Consider the following 19940-nt stretch of genomic DNA (forward strand, 5'->3'; position numbering starts at 1 on the left):
TTTGCTAACTGTTTGTTTTAATAGTGAGTATATTCAAAGCAAGCTGTCCCGACTGTTTCCAGTGGGACAATGATGTCTGGTTCAGGAATCGGCGATACCACTCCCACGCTTATTCACGGCATCAAACCACATTCGTGTTCTTTTCCCAGATAAGCCATGTTAGGTCAAAGTCCTTTTTCCCCCACACTGTGCACACGGACACCCCTCCAAACAGAGATTCTCAGAGGTTCATAGGACTTTCATTTTCTGAGTGTTGCAAGATACCTTGTAAGGTAAAAAGCTCAAAACATGATCGCAAGCCTTGTGCATTTTAAATATTTAGCAAGTTAATGCTTTTAATCAACGCATGCACATAGTACACACGTAATAGAATGGGGTTGGACCACAAGATCATTACAGGATTTCTTTTAAAATCAATTCCTCGTGCTCATATACATTTGGTCTGGTAATGGGACCAAGTTCAAAGTTGTCTAATAACATCTGGCCACTTGGCAATATCAGTGCCACATCAGCATCTACTCAGCAACGTAACTTAACGTACTTAAAGACCCCTTAAAGACGTAACTTAAAGACACCTTCCCTTCAGAGGCCCTTGTTCTATCCCAGCTGTGGGATATCTGGTCTGGCTGTGGAGCACCTCCTTGTAATCACCCTCTGCAGAAAATAGCCTGTTGAATCGGGGATGGGGGGGAGAAAAAGGGGGGGAGAGAATCAGTGATTTCGAGCTTCCTTGGAGTCATTATACAGAATGAATCGCTTTAGAAATAATGCTTTGAATACACTACTAGGAAATTATACTGGAAAGTCCGAAGCACAGTTGGTTAAGTTTTATAAGTAGCAGTTTTTTCCATCGCACAGAGGGGGGGTGCCTGCCTGCTTATTTATGTGTCTGCCATCCTGGACCCTGACGGGCCTCAGCTCACAACCCGGTTACGCTTGCTGCCCATGGTGCTGCTTGAGACGGCTGTGGAGGGCACGATGTGTGTGTCTGGCCCCTGGGGTGGCTGGCACGGTCCCCAGCTCAGGCCCAGGAGGCCGCCCTCATTTTAGGACAATCCAAGCAGGACAGGCTGCTGCAGGCCTAGAAGGGAGGCGCTGTCCCGGGCGCCAACAGTCAGAGTCAGAAGCTACTTGCTTCGTACAGGTTTGGGCTGTAGCTCCTCGATTGTTTCCTAGGGCTGTTCTCACAAAACATCACAGACTGGGTGGTTTAAACAGCAGGAACGTTCTGGAGGCTGGCGATCTCCTGAAATCAAGGTGTTGACGGGTTGGGTGGTTCCGAGGGCCGTGAGGGAGAATCCTCCCCAGGGCTGTCTCCGAGCTTGTGGATGGCGTCCTTGTGTTTGGGCGGCCTGGTCCCTGGGTGCGGGTCCGTCTCGAAATTTGCCCTCTTTCTAAGTGGAGTAGGGCCCACCCAAAAGACCTCATTTTAACTTAATGACCTCACTAGAGACCCCAAATAAGACCATAATCTGAGGTGCTGGGGGTTAGGACACCAGCCTATGAATCTGGGAGGGACACAGTTTGGACCCTAACAATTCCTAAAATGTTGTATCTCCCAAGAGCCCTCCGTTCCTGCTGTCACGTGCTTGTCCCCAGTTCACAGTGAGCTCCTGACTGTGACAGCCCATAACTGGGGAAGGGCAAGGGGCTTGGCTTCTGTTTCTACATCTTCCAGATTCTGAGGTCTTGTGTCTGTCTTCCTGCCTTAAAAGCCCCCCTCCCTGCACCTTCCCGTCACTTCTGCTCCTTACTCCCCAACTTCTGCAGAAGGCTCGCGGTCCTCCCACTGCCAGGGGAGCCGCAGAGTCAGTGTTGACTTCGTCCCTCGTCCTCCTACCCTCTCCCCCGCCTGCGGCTGTCTATTCTGCTTCTGGCACCCTACTCTCCTGCACCTCCCACCCCACCACAGCTGCTGCAGCTATGCCCCGCCCTCCCGGCTTTCCCCCTGCACCATGGCATCCGCCCTCCCCGCCCCCCCTGTGCCTCACCCACCCTCCTGCCTTGGGTCTCTCTGCCCTCACCCTCTCCCTCCCACAACCCCTGCGGTCGTGTGTCCTAACCCTTCCCGAATCAGGCAGCTTCAAGAGTCCCCCGGTCTCTACTCAATCAAGACAAAAGCCTTTGGCTTAGCATCCAAGGGGCTCTACTATTTTGAAATGCACTTAGATCACGTGTTCGTTGACTTGGGCTGCCATCACGAAATACCACAGGCTGGGTGGCATAGACGTAGGAAGTTATTTCTCATAGTTCTGGAGGTTAGCAGTCTGAGGTCAAGCCACCAGCATGGTATTGTCGGGCGAGGGCTATTGTCGGGCGAGGGCTCCCATCCTGGCGTGGAGACGGCCACCTCCACTGTGTCCTTATTCTGCCTTTCTGTGTGTGCGTAGAGAGAGAAAGAGAAAGAGGTTTCTCTTATTATTATTATTAGGCCACCAATCCTATCAGATTAGGTCCTACTCTTATGGCCTCTTTTTTTTTTAAGGTTTTATTTATTTATTTAAGAGAGAGAGCACACAAGCTCTCTTGTGTGCAAAGGGACAAAGAGCAGGGGCAGAGGGGGAAGCAGGCTCCCCACTGAGCAGAGAGCCCAACGTGGGGCTCGATCCCAAGACCCCGGGATCATGACCTGAGCCGAAGGCAGACACTTAACTGACTGAGCCACCCAGGCGCCCCTGTTATGGCCTCGTTTCATCTTAGTTACTTCCCAAGGTCCTGGCTCCAACCGGTTAGGGCTTTAGCGTATGAGTTCAGGAGGGACGCAGTTCAGTCCGTGGCGGACCTCAGGTGTTTGCTGAGTATGTACTATGGGCTGGACACTGGTCTAGGGGCTGGACATAGAGCAAAGTAGACAGTGGGTAGGTGGAAAACTCTATCTGTATATAAGTATCTGTAGACTTTATATATACGGATCTGTAAGTCGTAAGATGTAGATACATGCAGATACGTATACCCTCGCAAGTGCACTGAAAAGTGCCTTGAAGAAAAATAAAGCATGCAAAGGGAGTAGAGGTTACCAGGGGTGGGGCACTGTTTTAAGGAAACATCTCTAATGCTGTGCCGTTTAAGCAGATGGGGACATAAGTGAAACAACCTAAGCGGTCAGCCACTGGAGGTCAATTCGTTGGCTCAAAAGCCTGCAGTTTGAGGTGCCTGGGTGGCTCAGTGGGTTAAAACCTCTGCCTTCAGCTCAGGTCATGATCCCAGGGTCCTGGGATCGAGTCCCGCATCGGGTTCCCCACTCAGTGAAGAGTCAGCTTCTCCCTCTACCCCTGCCCCCCTGCTCATGATCTCTTGGTCTCTCATCCTCTCTCTCAAATAAACAAATAAAATCTTTAAAAAAAAAAAAAAATGAGTGTCACCATGTGTCAATAAAACTTTATTTACAGACACTGAAATTTGAACTTCCTGTATCTTGTATATGTCATGAAACATCAGTCTGCTTTTGATACTTTTATTCGTCAGGCGAAGAATGAAGAAACCATCCTTAGCTTCTGGGATGTGTGAAAACAGGCAGTGGTTGAGCTTTGGCCCATGGGCTGCAGTTTGCAGAACCCTGCACGCAGCTGGATGAGAGTGGGGACCATGGTAGGTCCGAGAACATGAGTCCCCGGCACATAGCAGGTGCTCAACAAGTTATTTATTGAAGGAGAGGGAGGAGAGAAGGGCAGAGAAGGCAGAGGGAAAGGGTGTCAGGGCGCCTACAAAGCTGAATTCCGGGCTCCGGGCTCTGGGCTTATAGGACCTCTCCTCGCTCTCTCCTCTTGGGCAGCAAGACCATTGCCGTGCATTTCTTCAGGGCTCGTGCAGCCTTCAGAAGCAAAGAGGTGTTGACAGAGCATTTGAAATGCCCACAAGTTCAGAGCCTGCTGGCCCCATTTAGGACCAAACATCCTAGGCCGCCCTCCCACAGAGCCCAAGGAGATCTAGCCATACCTCCTGCCACCTGAGAAGCTTCCACTGGCCACCCCAGACACAAATCCAGAAAAGGACACGTGTAGCCGCTGCCCAAAGCCCACTTGTGCCCTGTCCACAGCTTAATAACTCACAAGTGCCCTAATCTGCGTTTTTAGTGAGAACATTCCCGTCCCCACTCAGAAAAGTCATTTGCATCCCCCATGCAGGGCCCCTGACTGCTATATTAATCTCCCCATTTGTCCCCTCCTGAGTCATCTAATATTACTGCTGGCTAATTAAAACATCAAAGCCCCAAGTACAACAGCCCTGCCAGGGACCTCCTAATGCCTGGTTTCAAGTGTGCAGCCCAGCACAGCCCAGGGTGGAAAGGCACGGCTCACGCCCGGGCCCCCAGTTTCTCGGCTCGTAGTGACCACCCCTCGCACATCTGGAACCTCAGCAGACGGCCTCTTTCCCAATGCCGGTTACGTCCCTCCTGCCGCACCCTCCTCACCTGCTGGCTGCCCACCCACCGGCCGCAGCCCACACCTCCTCCTCCCGCCTCCCTGTGCTCCCCATCTGTCTGCCCTCCCACCCCCTGCACAGGTCCTGGGCCCGACCCCAGTGCCAGCACTGCGTCTGATACCCACCCCGACCCCGGTCTGGGTTCCAGCCACTCCCCAGCCCCTGGGGCCGGCATGGGGATGGTCAAGAGAGTTTGCAAACTGGCTGCGTGATGTTCAGTCTTCAGGGAGGACGGCCGGGGTGCCTCCCACTTGGGCGAGGTCCGATTTTTTGGGGGGTGGGGGGGTTCTCCTGGCTGCAGGCTGCTGGCATAGTCAGAGGAATTAGTCGTTACCAAATCCTGCCCAAAGGTGTGACGTCCATCACCTGCATATCGGCTGGAGGAGACCGTAGTGGAGACAGAGCTTAAAGAAGCACTGGGGCTGTCTGGCCAGGCTTTCAAAGGAAGTGGCACTGTCCGTGTGGCTTCACGAGGGGACAGAAGGAAAGAAAATAGCTTGGAGCTTAGCAGGCAAGAAATACAAATGAGAGCGAAGGGAAGAATTTTTCCGCATCCTTCTTCTGCTCCTGGTGTGATCAGACTAGTCACACTTGTGGCGATGGTCGCACTGATAGGACTAACAGGTGTACTGTAGATGACTGTATAGATTATAGTGCTCTAGGGGCACCAGGGTGGCTCAGTGGGTTAAAGCCTCTGCCTTCAGCTCAGGTCATGAACCCAGCGTCCTGGGATCAAGCCCCACATTGGGCTCTCTGCTTAGCAGGGAGCCTGCTTCTCCCTCTCTCTCTGCCTGCCTCTCTGCCTACTTGTGATCTCTGTCTGTCAAATAAATAAATAAAATCTTTAAAAAAAAAGAAAAGATTATAGTGCCCTAGTCTTCTGGCGCGGATTAGAACGCCAGTAGCGGTATGCGGTGGCCAGCATTCAGGAGGTGATTGGATTCATCCAAGTGAAAGATGATGCTGGTCTGGCCAGGGAGAACAAGATCGGGAACGGGGAGGCGGTGGATTCTAGAGCTATTGAGAAGCTAAAATGGTTGGGCTTGGGGATGGATCAGGTGCACGGGATAAAGAGAATGATGTCCAGGATAGCTCCCACTCATGGCTTGCACAGGCAGATGGATGGTGAGGCCCAGCACTGAGATGGGAACCACTGGGGGTAACTGGATCTGGCCACCGCAGGGAGTCATGGTACCTCCCATGTGTTCTCTGCTATCACTTGCACGGTTCTGGAGGCTGTGACATGCTCTCACCTCAGGACCTTTGCATAGGCTGGTCTTTTGGCCTGCAAAAGACCAAAAGGTCTTGGTCTTCTCTCTTTGCCTGATTAACAACTATTTGCCCTTCAGGTCTTGATTCAGGAGTCAGATACCCTGAGTGAGATGCCTCTCCTGTGTGCTTCCACAGTCCCTTATACACTGCCAACATCCCACGTTATAGTACCGTGCACTTGGTTATAATGACCGTGACAACTGTCGTCCCTCCCCCCACCCCGCAATGTACGCTGAACTCCCTGAGGACAGAGATCACCTCTGTCTGGTTTGTCACTGTAGCCCTGGCCCTTGCAGCCTTGCTTAGAACATAGGAGATACTCAATAAACACATGCTGAATGAATGAATGAACAAATGAATGAATGAATTATGCATAATGACCAAGAGGCCAAGAGGCAGGAGAGTCTAGCAGTTGAGGACACGGTTTGCAGGGCAGACTGCCAGGATTCGATGCCTGGCTCCAGTGTACTAGCTGTGTGACCTCGGACAACCTAGTTAACCTCTCTGTGCCTCAGTTTCCTCATCTGTAAAATGGGCATGATAAGATTTTACTTGACATATAGTAAGTGCTTCTTGAATGCCAGTTTTCAGTATTAGCCCTTCGGTGTAGTCTATGATTTCTTTCCTGGACTCAGCCCACTAAATGGTAATTCATAGCTTCCTCACCCACCTGAGTTCTCCCAAGCCAAAAAAATGAGGACCCATCTCCTGGCGCTAACCACACTCCTACACTTCCAGCCACACTGGCCTTCTTGCTGATCCTTTGAAGCTTATCCCTACCTCATGGCCTTTGCACTTGCCTTTCTCCCCTCATCATCATATATCCTTATCACTAACTGATATTCTGTCATTCATTTATGGCTTTACTTATGATTTATCTCCACTTCTCTCCTATCAGTGTGCCAGGGCACTTTCTGTCTTGTTCACTACAGTGTCCCCAGTGCCTAACAATGCCTAGCACACAGTAGGTGCTCAATACCATTTGAATGTGTGAAAACCCTGCCGCAAGGTCACTGTGCAGTGCTCCATTCTTTGGCATGACTGTCACTCCACACTCGCTTGTCTTCCCTCTCTCGCTCAGCTGACGTGGCAGGGTGTGCCTGCTGCCTCTCCCTTCCAGTTGCTGACTGAGTGACGCTTGTCTGATGCATAGGCAGGTAGACAATTACTCAGAAACACCTCAGACTGAACGTAATCTTTATTAATGAGGTCTAAACTGGACAGGCCAACATTGGCGAGCCCAGGACTTATCCCCCACCGCTGGCTGGGCATTTTGTATATGGAAGTGAAGACAAATGGGGGACTGAAATTGTTCAACATGGAGGGGCCCGTCAGTGCAAAGGCCCTGAGGCAGGGACTCACTTGGCATTTTTGAAAGGCAGAAACCTGAAATTTGGGTGAAATATTCTATGCTTCAAAACTTTCTCATTGAATCTTTTCTGTTTTCCTAGTACTCACTAGAAGTAGTGAGTTTGGACTGTAGCAGGAAAGCCCAAACATCCAAAAAATTTGACCTGGCTTCAGGTTTGATTCCTCAGCCCTGAAAGCTGGTACCATTCAGAGAAGCCGACAGCGTCCCTTGGATATTTCCTCATTCAACAAACATTCAGTGAGGTCCTGCTATATGCTGGGACCTGTACTAGACACCAGAGAGGCCACCTTTGAGTTCGTGGCCCCTCCCTGCAGAACAGAACCCAGAAGGCTTTTTCACAGTGCCTCCTTCTGCATAGACAGAGGGACCAGGTTCCCAGCCACCTTGCATGCGTCACCCTGGGAGAATGAGTCCTTACTCTGTGCAGATACTTAGTGACTCTGAAAGATGCCAGGAAAAGCGACTCTACTCCCCATCCCCGTGGAGACAGTTTTCCAGTGCCCTCAGGACCCTGTCTAATGCCCCATCCTTCCTTCTCTCCTCAAGCCCCCTGCCTCGGGAAAACAGTCTCCCACAAAGAATGGCAGCCCCTCCAAGTGCCCCCGCTTCCTCAAGGTCAAGAACTGGGAGACTGACGTGGTTCTCACCGACACCCTTCACCTTAAGAGCACACTGGTGAGTATGCCAGCAGAATGTAGACCCAGCTCACACTAACTGCATTTGGTGTTGGCTAAGTCTTTGTGGTGGGGACTGTCCTGTGCACTGTGGGGGGTTTACCATCACTCCTGACCTGTCCCCACAAGATGTCAGTCACCCCGCTGAAGTTCTGACAACAAAAATGTCTCCAGATATCACTCAGTGTCCCCTGGGTGGGAAATCCACTCTCATTTGAGAACTGCTGATAGCTACTGACTCACTCATGGCAATACTTTTTATTATTAAATATTTTTTAGTATTAATATTATTAATATTTTATTGGGTACCTTGAACCCAAAAGAATCCAAGCAGAGGAGTTGCTCATTCCAAACACATTTTCTCTGTCTCTCACTGCCTGACCACTAATGAAATATGGAACGAGCCCTTCCTTGCTTTCACTGTGTGTCAGCTGAACTTTTATATCATATTTTTTTTAATAGCCAGCCAGGCAACATGTTGCTTTACACTTTTGTTGAAAATGACCCTCTTGGAAGAATACTGTATTGGTTAGCTATTGCTGTGTGACGAACATCCCCGAAACTCAGTGGCTTAAAAACAACAATCACTTATTATTTTTCAAAAGTCCGCAGATTGGCTTGGTGGTCTTGTCTCAATTGATCTCAAGCATCAGCAGTCTACCTGAGAGGCCAGCTGTGGGTGGGCTGGTCTCGGTGACCTCAACTAGGATAACTCTACTCTGTTTCATGTGATCTCTCATCCTCCGACAAGCTAACTTGGCCTTGTTCCCATGGTGGTTGCGAGGTTTTCAGAGAGAATGAGCAGAAGCACATGAGACCTCTTGAGGCCTAGGCATGGGGTGGACCCAGCCTCACCTCTGCCATTTTCTATTGGCTAAAACCAGCTCACATTCAAGGAAAGAGGATTTAGACTCCATCCCTCAATGAGAATTGCTATTAAGTCATACTGCAAAGGGTGTGACTATAGGGCACAGAAGAATTGGGGCTACTTTTTTGCAGTCAGCGTCCCACAGATGTGTTTGAATGAGTGACTATAACATGAATCGTGTACATGATTCCATGATCAACATGGAATCAAAAAAGTACTTAGGTACCAGTGAATCTGATTCCCGGGGAGTGCCAATCAGAAAGCCCCTCTTCCCCTCGTTGAGTAGAGCAAACATTTTTAGAACCTTAAACCCCTGTCTATCTTCCCCTTAACTGATGACCGCATCCTACAATTATTTGAAGCTGGTACTTGAGAAATCCCATCTGGGAATTAAAGGCCAGATAAACTCCACAACAAACATCAGATTCAGGCTCACAGCCCCCCTTGTGCTAAAACCAAGCGATCCTCCAACTCTCTCTTTTCCCTCCAGGAAACAGGGTGCACCGAGCACATCTGTATGGGCTCCATCATGCTCCCTTCTCAGCAAATACGAAGGCCTGAAGACGTCCGCACGAAAGAACAGCTCTTCCCTCTCGCCAAAGAGTTCATTGATCAGTACTACTCGTCAATTAAAAGGCAAGTGTGTGTTGACTCTGGGACCCCGGGGGTCAATTACCGAGTACCAGGACAAAGACTTCAGCCCCAGCACTACAATAGCTGAACCAAGACCTAATCATGAAGGCTCTGCCCTCCACACACACAAGTTGAAAGCTGGTGGCTCCAGGGCCACATCTGGCCCCCAGATATGTCTTTGTTTGGCCTGCAAAGCGTTGCTTAAATTTGAAGCATTTCACGTAATTCCATGTCTAGGCATACTACCTTAAAGAAACTCTCACAAGAAACTCTCTTGTTCACCAGAAGACATACATAAAAATGTTTGCTAAAATATTGTTATTAGCAGGGAAAAAAATTAAAATCAAAGAACCAACAGGAAATCACCTCAACTCCTTCAACAGGAGAATGTTTGAGTAACTGGTGGTATTTTCCAAGTCGTGGAATATTATACAGCTGCAAAAAATGAGCCAGTCAGCACCCAGCATGTTCATGGGCACAAAGCTTGCAAATAACTACACCAAAAGGAAGAAAGACTAAGTTTGTAAAATAATACATTCCGGGTAGCACCCTTTATATAAACTTTTTAAACATAACAGAGTAGGGACGCCTGGGTGGCTCAGTGGGTTAAAGCCTCTGCCTTTGGCTCAGGTTGTGATCCCTGGGATGGAGCCCTGCATCGGGCTCTCTGCTCAGCAGGGAGCCTGCTTCCCTTCCTATCTCTCTGCCTGCCTCTCTGCCTACCTGTGATCTCTGTCTGTCAAATAAATAAATAAAATCTTAAAAAAAAATAAATAAACATAATAGAGTAATGCTGTACGTGATTTAGGGAATATTTATACATGTGACAAATATATAAAGAAAAGTATGAGATGGGGCTCCCTGGGTGGTTCAGTTGGTCGAGCGACTGACCCCTGAATCAGCTTAGGTCGTGACCTCAGGGTCGTGAGATCGAGCCCCACATCAGGCTCTGCACTCAGCACAGAGTGTGGTTGGGATTCTCTCCCCCTCTGCTCCTCCCCCCACTTGAGCATGTGCACACGCACACTCTCACACCCTGAAATAGATAAATAAATCTAAAAAAAAAAAGAAAGAAAGAAAGCATGAGACACTTTTGGGAAGAAAGTGGGTTATAATGGGAACATTGTCTCCAAGGAACTATAATATTTCTCATTTGTTATTTCTTAGGCCTGGGTGATCATTATATATACTATTCTCAATACTTTTTTGTAAGCCCCAAATTTTTCATAATAATATTTTCAACTTCCTAAAATTGAATTCCTTGTCATCGTTTAAAAATTAGAAGAGTTCTCTTTAAAAATCAGATTTCCACGGGTTCCTGGGTGGCTCAGTCGCTTAAACATCTATCTGCCTTTGCCTTAGGTCATGAGTCCAGGACCCTGGGATTGAGCCCCACATTGGCTCCCTGCTCAGCAGGGAGCCTGCTTCTCCCTCTCCTGCTCCCCCTGCTTGTGTTCCCTCTCCATCAAATAAATAAGTAAAATATTTAAAAATAAATCAAAAGTAAATTAAATTATAAATTTAAAAAAATCAGATTTCCAGGAGCACCTGGCTGGCTCAGCTGGTGAAGCACATGACTCTTGACCTTGGGGTTATAAGTTTGAGGCCCACCTTGGATATAGAGATTACTTAAAAATCAAATCTTTAAAAATAAATAAATAGATACAGAAAAATAAAAATCAGATTTCTAGTTTCTCTTGAAATGAGACTTGGCCTCCTTGGGCCCCCATTCCTGCCAGCAGAGTGCTGGCTACCCCCTTTGAACCAGATGTAGGCTCGCCCGCTGGCCATAGTCCCCACCCAGCCAGTTCGGTCACTGCTGGGCCTTTGTGGGCATCTGAGTTCGCAGTCTGCTTGTGCTTGAACGTTGTGTCCACATACCAGCCCAGACTTGCTGTGGCTTTTGCCCTCCTAGAATGGTTCGCTCCTTCCACTGACCCCTAATTCAGGAGAGAAGGTGACACTCCCACGTCCCTTCCTTCCTCACTCAGATTTGGCTCCAAAGCGCACACAGAGAGGCTGGAAGAGGTGAACAAAGAGATTGAAACCACGGGCACCTACCAGCTCAAAGACACGGAGCTCATCTACGGGGCAAAGCACGCCTGGCGGAATGCGTCCCGCTGCGTTGGCAGGATCCAGTGGTCCAAGCTGCAGGTAGGCAGTGAGCTCCTTGGTGGGTGGGGAGGGAAGAGCCTTACCAAGGGTCAGCTCTTTCCAGGGGTACCTGGAAGTCACAGCGAGATAGTGGGTGGTGGCCACAGGGGCCCAGATTCTCAGGTCATGACCGACTCTGCCTCATAGTCATGTCTCATTGAGCCAACACAGTGTTTTGTTTTGTTTTTTAAAGGAACTTGCACATCTATCGGTGAGACTTATGCTCTCCACTTTACCACAGACCCTACCATTCTCTTTTGCGTTCCTCCTACTCTCTGATTTATATTCTCTGTGTACTCACTGAAAGCATTAGATTCTGCATCCTCTGCTAAAATTTCTACCCCCCCACCAACCGCACCCCACAGGAATAGTCTGAAATTGCAGGTAGTTTCGTTATCAAGACCAAGGGAGGTTTGTTTGATTGTTATTTGTTTTGTTTTTAAATCCCTGATCCCTAGTAACTCAGCGGGAAATATATCCAGCCTACCCAGGTCTCTCCTTTACTCACCATCCTGTAGCCACCTGTACCTACACACCATGCCTGCTTTCGGGGGGGCTTCCTGGTTTGATGGACTGTGGTTATTAGGATAGAGAAACACACACACACACACACACACACACACTATAAAACCCAACCCGCCCAGGTCTCATTAGCAGAGAGCTCGCTCTCCGAGTGGGACAGCAGGTGGAGTGGGCCCTGGGTTCTCCTCGGCTGCCCTGGGGGAGCCGAGGAGGGAGGGAGGAGGCACCCATTCTCACCACGTGCCCCTGGCAGGTGTTTGATGCCCGCGACTGCACCACGGCCCACGGGATGTTCAACTACATCTGCAACCACATCAAGTATGCCACCAACAAAGGGAACCTCAGGTGAGCCTGCCAGCTTGCGGGAGAGGCGTCTGATGTCCCCAAAGCATTGACCCTTGGGTCTGGAGTTGGCTCGCCTGCCGAGGAAATGCTGCCCCTCTCCTCTCGGGGAGAGGTGCCCAGCTGGGAGAGGTGTCCTGGCTGCTTTGTCCCACCTGCCATACTCCGTGTCTTGGGACTCTTGCATGGGTTGCAAAGCTGCAGCGGCCAAAATCACGTTCAACCCACAGTTTGGTATCAACCCTGTGGAAAGGGCAGGAAAGGGTGTTTCCCATTCCCAGGACTCGGAAAATCCCAGTACCAGTGGTGACCTGCTTGCACCAGCTCCTGCGGTAGCCTGGGGCTGTCTTAGAATGTTCCTGGATTTAAAAGACAATGTCTCTTCCTGTCGAGGTGGGCATGGCTCCTTCAGGTTCCACCAAGCCGAGCCACACCTTGGACTCCTCTCGCCCCAAACAAAGAACAATGGCCCGGGCAGCAGGCTAAGGCAGGGAGGCTCCGGCGTAGGCTGGTGGCTTCCGTGCTGGCAAGTTGCTGCTGGATGGAACAGCGGGGGCCCTGCGGCTGGCCAGTTCTACTTGTCAGGCTTCTGCCTTGTCAGGTTCTGGCCCAGCATCTGGTCCCAGCTGCTGCGGACCAGCCCCGTGGTGGGTCCCGGTGTGCCACTGTAGGGAGAGTCCCTGAAAGGAGATGCAGATTCCCTGCACTGAACTCATCCCCATAGTGGCTGGCTTGCATGAAGCATGAGTTTTTCTGGCCATGTCCCTTCCTTGAGAAGGAAACACCGTTCCAGCTGAGCCCGCCAGGAGGGAAGGAGGCTGTAACAGAAGCCCGGAGCCTGCTTGGGGAATCGGTCTTTCAATCTTTTCCTAAAAGACCTCAAAGCTCGAAGAACATCAAAGAACCGTATTCTATATCCTGAGTGTCAAAGGAGAACCCCGTGAGGTCTCAGCCCTCCAGGAGCTTAGGGGCTGTTCTGGTAGTTTCTAAATGGTGCTATTACAAAGCAATATTGGGGGGGGGTCACCAAAAGCCAGACAGTGCACTTCCCCTTTTTTTAGTTATTAATTGTGGGGCTTCTTGAGATCTTCTCCTAAAGAAAATATTCAACTGGTTCTCTCTCTCTCTCTCTCTCTCTCTTTTTTTTTTTTTGACAACCACACATCTGGACATGATAGGAAGGCCAACAGAGAATGTATACCATATACAGAAATAATCTAGCCATAACAGAAGAAGCAGGCAAAGGAGAAGAAGGGAGGGAGAGGGAGATGTAAGGCGTTCAATCTGCCGTTCAGTGAAATTATGTTTAGGAGACATTAAATGGGTTCTGTTTCTCCTGTTGGTCTCAGTTCCCGCACACAGAGTAAGCATTCCACCCGCTGAGTGTGATTGTGGTGTTTCTAAACACGCTTTTTAAATATATATGTTACACAAACACCCTTTATCTGGTGCTCAACCAAAGAAACAGCAGCGTGTTTTACTGCTGAAGGGAACGCTGTCAGTTTGACTCATTCTGTGTTCATCTCCAATATGGCGCCCTTGCTAGGCTGCTGTTGAGAGCACTCTTGGCTCCGTGGCACGCCTACCTTCAGCCCTCGTTCTAGACTCACCCCCACCTGGTGCAATGCACCTTCCCTGCAGTAGTAACTGAAATACAGTCTTAGGCACACGGTAAGACCCACAGGTACTCAGAAAGGAGGTGGCCCTGGGAACAGATAAGACAGGATGCTTTGTAGAGGAAGTGAATCTGAGTCCGGCCTTGAATTTGGGCACATGACAGCAGAGAAGGGTTCCGCCAACATGGGCAGCAGGGCCACATTGCAGTGGCAGAATGTGTAGAGGAGGAGATCTCTAAGCAATGGGCTAGACCTGCCCCATGATCCTCACGTGGACACAAGCCAGGGTGGCGGCTCCCCTAGCCTGGGATTGAGTCCGCAGATGGCGCTGACGAGTCAGGGTGGCCGGAGCTCCTGGGATGAGTTCACATTGAACCACGTTGTGAAGAAGTCATTCTCCTTTCTATTGTTTTCAATCTTTCTGATGATGCTAAAGAGGAAGTCTCAGTTTGGTGAGGAAACCTCCATAACACCTCTCTAATGCTGCTGATCTCCCCATCAGAGGTGCTCCCCAGAGCACAACACCTTCCTGCAATGTAATAACGGTATATGGTCTCCTAGCTACCTGTTTAGGTAGGCGAGGCCAGTGGCGATCTCCGGTTTTCGTTTAAAGCGAATAAATAGGAGTGCAGGGGAAGCACTAGGGGTTCTTCTTAGCTGTAAGTGTGTAGACTTCCGAATGGTACTGGGGGTGGGCGGGTGGGGCGAGAAGTTAAAGTTGGAGATAAGAGCAAGACTGGAACTGGGAATCAGTGGTGGGCTCTTAGAGGGAAGGAGGATCCCACATTGTTTCTCCGCAGATCACCTCCTGCCAAAGACCCCTGGGAAACTAGCCCACGTTGAGAATGATTGAGTCTCCACTTAGGGCAGCAATCTTTGCTTTTCTGTAGGCTGGCGTGGGACCTCCCATCCTCCACCCTGCCTCAGACCAGTGCTCCTGTGGAGGGACAGGACATAGTCCCTCCCTTCCAACAGCAGCTCTGTGGTCCCTTGGGGACCTTGGCACAGAGGTCATCCATCCTGAGCCTCACGCACTGGGTGACACCCTTTCCAGCAAGTCCGTGAGGCTTAAGCCCCACCCTGACAGCACATGTCCCCCTCTCTCCGCCCCAGGTCTGCCATCACCATATTCCCGCAGAGGACCGACGGCAAGCACGATTTCCGGGTCTGGAACTCCCAGCTCATCCGCTATGCTGGCTACAAGCAGCCCGATGGCTCTATCCTTGGGGACCCAGCCAATGTGGAATTCACAGAGGTATGTGCCCCCGTGGCCCCCACCTGGGCTCTAAATCCCCCAAACTGGCTTCATCCACAGCCTTTTCTTACTTTAATGTGATCGTCATAGGGAAAGCGGCCAGTGGAGTACCACTGACTCCTCTCCAGACCTCCTGCTCCTTTTGGCTGCCCCTACTCCGTCTGGTGCCCTTCCAACTGGCCATTTGGTCATCTTCATCCATTACCTCCCCCAGCTCTCATGATAGGAACTGTTGTCCCACTTCCCAGATGACTAGACTGAGTCTCACCGTAGCCCAGTGAGTTACCCAAAGCCACCAAATGAGCACAGAGAAAGCTGGACATGCAGTCCACATCTGCCTCCCACGAGCCGGAGAGGAGCTGACACGCATACCGGTTCTTAGCCCGGTAATACATCAGACTCCTATCATTCATTCATCCGTTTACCCGGGTCTATCTACCCAGCCCTTCTTTGGATGGGCTTGTCTCTGCATCGTACCAAGATGACCCCAGTTTCTGGTGGCCCAAGTCAGTTCATAAAAGCTGGCAGGAAAACGAACACCACCATCTCCCCATCTGTGGGGCTGCAGACAGGTATCACAGGAAATGCACAGGAGCTTCTCGCACCTGTGCCCGTAGGCGACACCGCAGGCAGACCCATGCTCCCGGGCACACAGCCCAGCTCCCCTCTTACTTATCACCCGCTCATCCCCAGCTGAAGTTCATCTCTGTTCTTTCGTCAAACACCGCCCCTCAGGACAGAGCTGGCAAGACCAAATGCTTCTCCAGTCCCTCAAGACAGCTGACTTCATTTGCATGTGGCTTTTCTTATTAAAATACTATTATGGAGGAGAAGGGGCTGTAACCAGGGCGACCAGGAGTTGCACCTGTGCCGATTCCGACTCAGCCAGACTCTCGGCTCCACTTGGCTGAGCGCTAACTGCAAAGTTGGCTGACCTTGTCCTCCTGGCCACCGGAACAGAAATGCCACAGCGTCTTCTTCCCCTTCTGTCTCCAGAAACCTTGCTGACAGCCCGTGTTTTCCTAAGCCCCTGATTTCGTGCTTCCTCTTTCTATGGACACTGCAGACAGAAACACCCCAAACATAACCATAACCGTGTCTTTTGAAACCCACTCTCCCTGTGCTGTCCAGTGGGGCAGCCCCTGGCCACATGTGGCTGGTGAGCCCCAGAAAAATCCAAATTGAGGTGTGTCGTAAGTGTAACACCAGATCTCGAAGACTGAGAACAAGACAGAGAGTGGAAGATAGCTCATTAATAATTTTCATCTTGATTACATATTGAAATAATATTGTAGATAATTTTAGACTATTATATTTATTAAAAATTAATATACCAATTGAATTAATAAGTGTATTGACATTTGTTAAATGTCTTTTATTATAGTAATATTAATAATGTATTTAAGAATTTATCATGACATTAATGATGATTAATACATTTAATTATATGTTATATATATTTGATATATTGGATAACTATATTACATATTTAACGTAAATGTTAAATATATTATTAGAATATATATATATATTGCTATTGGTACTGTATTTAATATAATATTGGTAAGTTAATATTGATATAATAAATATTATAATTATGATGATAATTAGTAATCTAATATTATTGGAATTAAAATGTATTATTTAAATGAGCCTATTATCGAAATTATTTCACTTGCTTTATATTTGGGCTCTTTTTTCACTTTTTTAAATGTAGCTACTAAAGGGGAGCCTGGGTAGCTCAGTCGGTTAAGTGTCTGCTTTCGGCTCAGATTATGAGGGAACGAGCTCCATATCAGGCTCCCTGACCAGCAGGGAGTCTGCTTCTCCCACTCACTCTTCGTCTCTCTCTCTCTCAAATAAATAAAATCTTATTTAAAAAATTAAAATTTAAGGGCCACCTCAGTGACTCAGTCGTTAGGCGTCTGCCTTCAGTTCGGGTCATGGTTTCAGGGTCCTGGGATCGGGCCCTGCATGGGGAGGGGGGGTCCCTGCTCAGCGAAAAGCCTCTCGCACTCCCCCTGCTTGTGTTTCCTCTCTGACTCTGTCTCTCTCTGTCAAGTAAATAAGTAAAATCTTTTTAAACAATTAAAATTTAAAAATTAAATTAAATTACATGTAGCTACTAAAAAATTTTCAATTACCTATGTGGCTTGCTTTATATTTCGATTCGACATCTGCTCTAACAGATGCATTTATGCACAAATTCTAATCATTCCACCCTCATCAAATGTGGTAGGTTCTCTATCTCAGGGTACCCAATGCACACAGTTCCAGAGTGAGTACCTAGGACGTGCCAGACCCTGGGCTTGAGGGTGGAGTAGATAAAACAGTCAGATTCCTTTCTTGCCATCTGGGAGTCCCTAGTGGGCAAGAACAACTTGGCCCAGAGCCTCCAGAGGAGGCTTGCACTGGGATCTCTGCGCCTCCTCCCCCCGCTGCTGTGGCTAGGGAGCCTGGGGTACGGTAGCAGTGGAGGTGGTGTGACCTGGCCACTTCTGGTTGCAGATCTGCGTCCAGCAGGGCTGGAAACCCCCAAGGGGCCGCTTCGACGTCCTGCCACTCCTGCTCCAGGCCAACGGCAACGACCCCGAGTTGTTCCAGATTCCCCCAGAGCTGGTGTTGGAAGTGCCTATTAGGCACCCCAAGTAAGAAGAACTGGCAGGGGGAGGGAGGTGGGGGAGGATTCACCCAGTGCCCCTCTCTGCCTCTCCCTAAGCCCCTAACTCTCCCTCTAGCCCAGACAGAGGCAGAAAGGGGGTCTTGGTTCCTTGCTCACAGTGGATTCCCCCAAGCAGTAAGTCCTCCTTGACCAGCCAGGAGATGACCATCTCTTCTGAGCCCTAATCTCCCTCCTCACCCCACTCCTATGCAGTCAACCGGGACCTGCCCTTTTCCAGCCTTTTTCCAGCTTTCCAGAAAGCCAGAAGCACCTCCTGTCTTGTTGTGGGCACTCATTTTAAATAGAGCTGTTTAAAACTATGTGACCTGACGTGGGTCAAGTCCAGAAGGAATTTGGAGCCAGGAAGGAACTGTAAGAGCCGGGCCAGCAGCACGAGCAGAATTCACACTTTGAGAGTGAAGGGAATCCACAGTGAGACCCTGACCTTGGAGGCAAGATGGGGGTGGGGAGGGCAAAACACTCAATAATCCAAATATTATTTTAATGCACTCTTTTTATAAAAATTAATTTGGTACCAAAAAATTTATCAAACTTTAATTTTTAAATGTTTATGTGAAAATTTTAAGTAAAGGCGGGATCCAGTTCAGGGCTGAAATTCAGGTAAAGCAAGCAAGGTGAGCCATGCATGTGCAAGTGAGACCTGTCTTTATTTAAAGTTTTGATGGTTTGTTGTGGATTTTTTTTGGGGGGGGGTACTGATTTTGTTTGGAAAACATGGAGTTAATTTAGAATATAATGTAAAAAAAAAAAAAAATAGTACTGGTCTTGATTACTGAGTTTGTTAGAGCCCTCTTAAATTTTGCACCCAAGGCTAGAGCCTTAATGACTTCACCCTCGTCTCATCCCTGGAGAGGGAGCACCTGAAGCTCCTGAAGCTCCTGACACTGCCCAGTATCTGGGAACTCACCCAATCTTCCCGGTGAAACCTGGCCTACATTCATCAATGCATTCCATCAACATGGTTTATGAATCCTGCTCTGGGCCAGGCATTGTGCAACCCTTCATAGCTGAGTTGGTCGCTGCCTCCATGGTGTTCTCCATCCCAAGAAGGAGAACTTGCACATACTCTTACCTAAATAAATATTTAATTCTAATAAAGTGCTACAAAAGAAATTGTATGATCCCCAGAGGCATCAAGTCACCTGACCCAGCCTAAACTGAGCATCAGGGAGGGCTTCCAGAGTAAGCAATATTTTAGCTGAGAATTAAAGGTTAGGTAAGGGCTGGGCAGACACAGAAGGAAGTGAAAGGATCCCGGGAGGAAGGACATGCCGTGCAAAGGCCCTGGGGTAGGAAGGAATTTGGCAAGACTCCCTTCCTCCTGAATTAGCTTTCAGAATGGGTTCGGGAGATCAATGGCAGCCCAGTACAGGGGCTCCCAGGCTTGCATGTTCCTCCACATCACCTGGGAGACACGTTAAAAATGTGTATCATTGGGCCCAGCTCTGGAGCCTGCGATCCTACTGGTCTGAAATGGAGCCCAGGGGTCAGGGACTGACCTAGCGAGGCCCAGGAGGCTGCTGGCATTTCCACATCCCCGGACTCCGACTGCCCCACCCACGCGTCTGCCTGAGAGTCTCCTGCCCCATGGTGACCTGGGCCGTGTCGCTGTTCGCAGGTTTGAGTGGTTCAAGGATCTGGGCCTGAAGTGGTATGGCCTCCCCGCTGTGTCCAACATGCTGCTGGAGATTGGCGGCCTGGAGTTCAGCGCCTGCCCCTTCAGCGGCTGGTACATGGGCACGGAGATCGGCGTCCGTGACTACTGTGACAACTCTCGATACAACATCCTGGAGGTGAGGTCCCTCCCTGGCCATCGCAATGGGCAGGCAGAAGGCAGAGGGGGCGGGCCCAGCGCTCTGTCCCCACGTCCGAGCTTTGGCTCTTGGAAACCCGAAGAGGTTAGAACAGAGGCTGCACCGCGAGTGAACCCCCCGGTAATCCCAGATTGTCTGCGGCAGGAACAGCACAGGGGCTGTGAGCTAGGCACTGTGCCAAGCACTGTGTATTGCCTCTGCGTCTGATAATCCCCATTTCATAGGTGAGGAAGCTGAGGTCTTTCAGAGATTAGAGGACAAGATCAAGGTCACCCAGCTAGCCAGTGGCAGAGTGGGGATGAGAACTCAGTCT

General features: G+C 49.6%; 1 protein-coding gene across 9 annotated transcripts in view; it reads left to right on the forward strand.

Moving 5' to 3' along the window:
• NOS1 (nitric oxide synthase 1) overlaps positions 1 to 19940 on the forward strand; it is a gene marked incomplete at its 3' end in the record, with an annotated part of 106806 nt that overhangs the window by 46223 nt on the left and 40643 nt on the right. For all 9 annotated transcript variants that reach the window (XM_082699760.1, XM_082699761.1, XM_082699764.1 and 6 more), the window contains exons 4-10: positions 7613 to 7741; positions 9099 to 9244; positions 11233 to 11395; positions 12171 to 12262; positions 14989 to 15130; positions 17639 to 17778; positions 19432 to 19606. In XM_082699760.1, coding sequence (XP_082555886.1) covers positions 7613 to 7741; positions 9099 to 9244; positions 11233 to 11395; positions 12171 to 12262; positions 14989 to 15130; positions 17639 to 17778; positions 19432 to 19606 — 987 coding nt within the window. The remainder of the gene's footprint in view (positions 1 to 7612; positions 7742 to 9098; positions 9245 to 11232; positions 11396 to 12170; positions 12263 to 14988; positions 15131 to 17638; positions 17779 to 19431; positions 19607 to 19940) is intronic.

The sequence above is a fragment of the Mustela nivalis genome (assembly GCF_964662115.1).
Source record: "Mustela nivalis genome assembly, chromosome: 14".
Taxonomy (NCBI): domain Eukaryota; kingdom Metazoa; phylum Chordata; class Mammalia; order Carnivora; family Mustelidae; genus Mustela; species Mustela nivalis.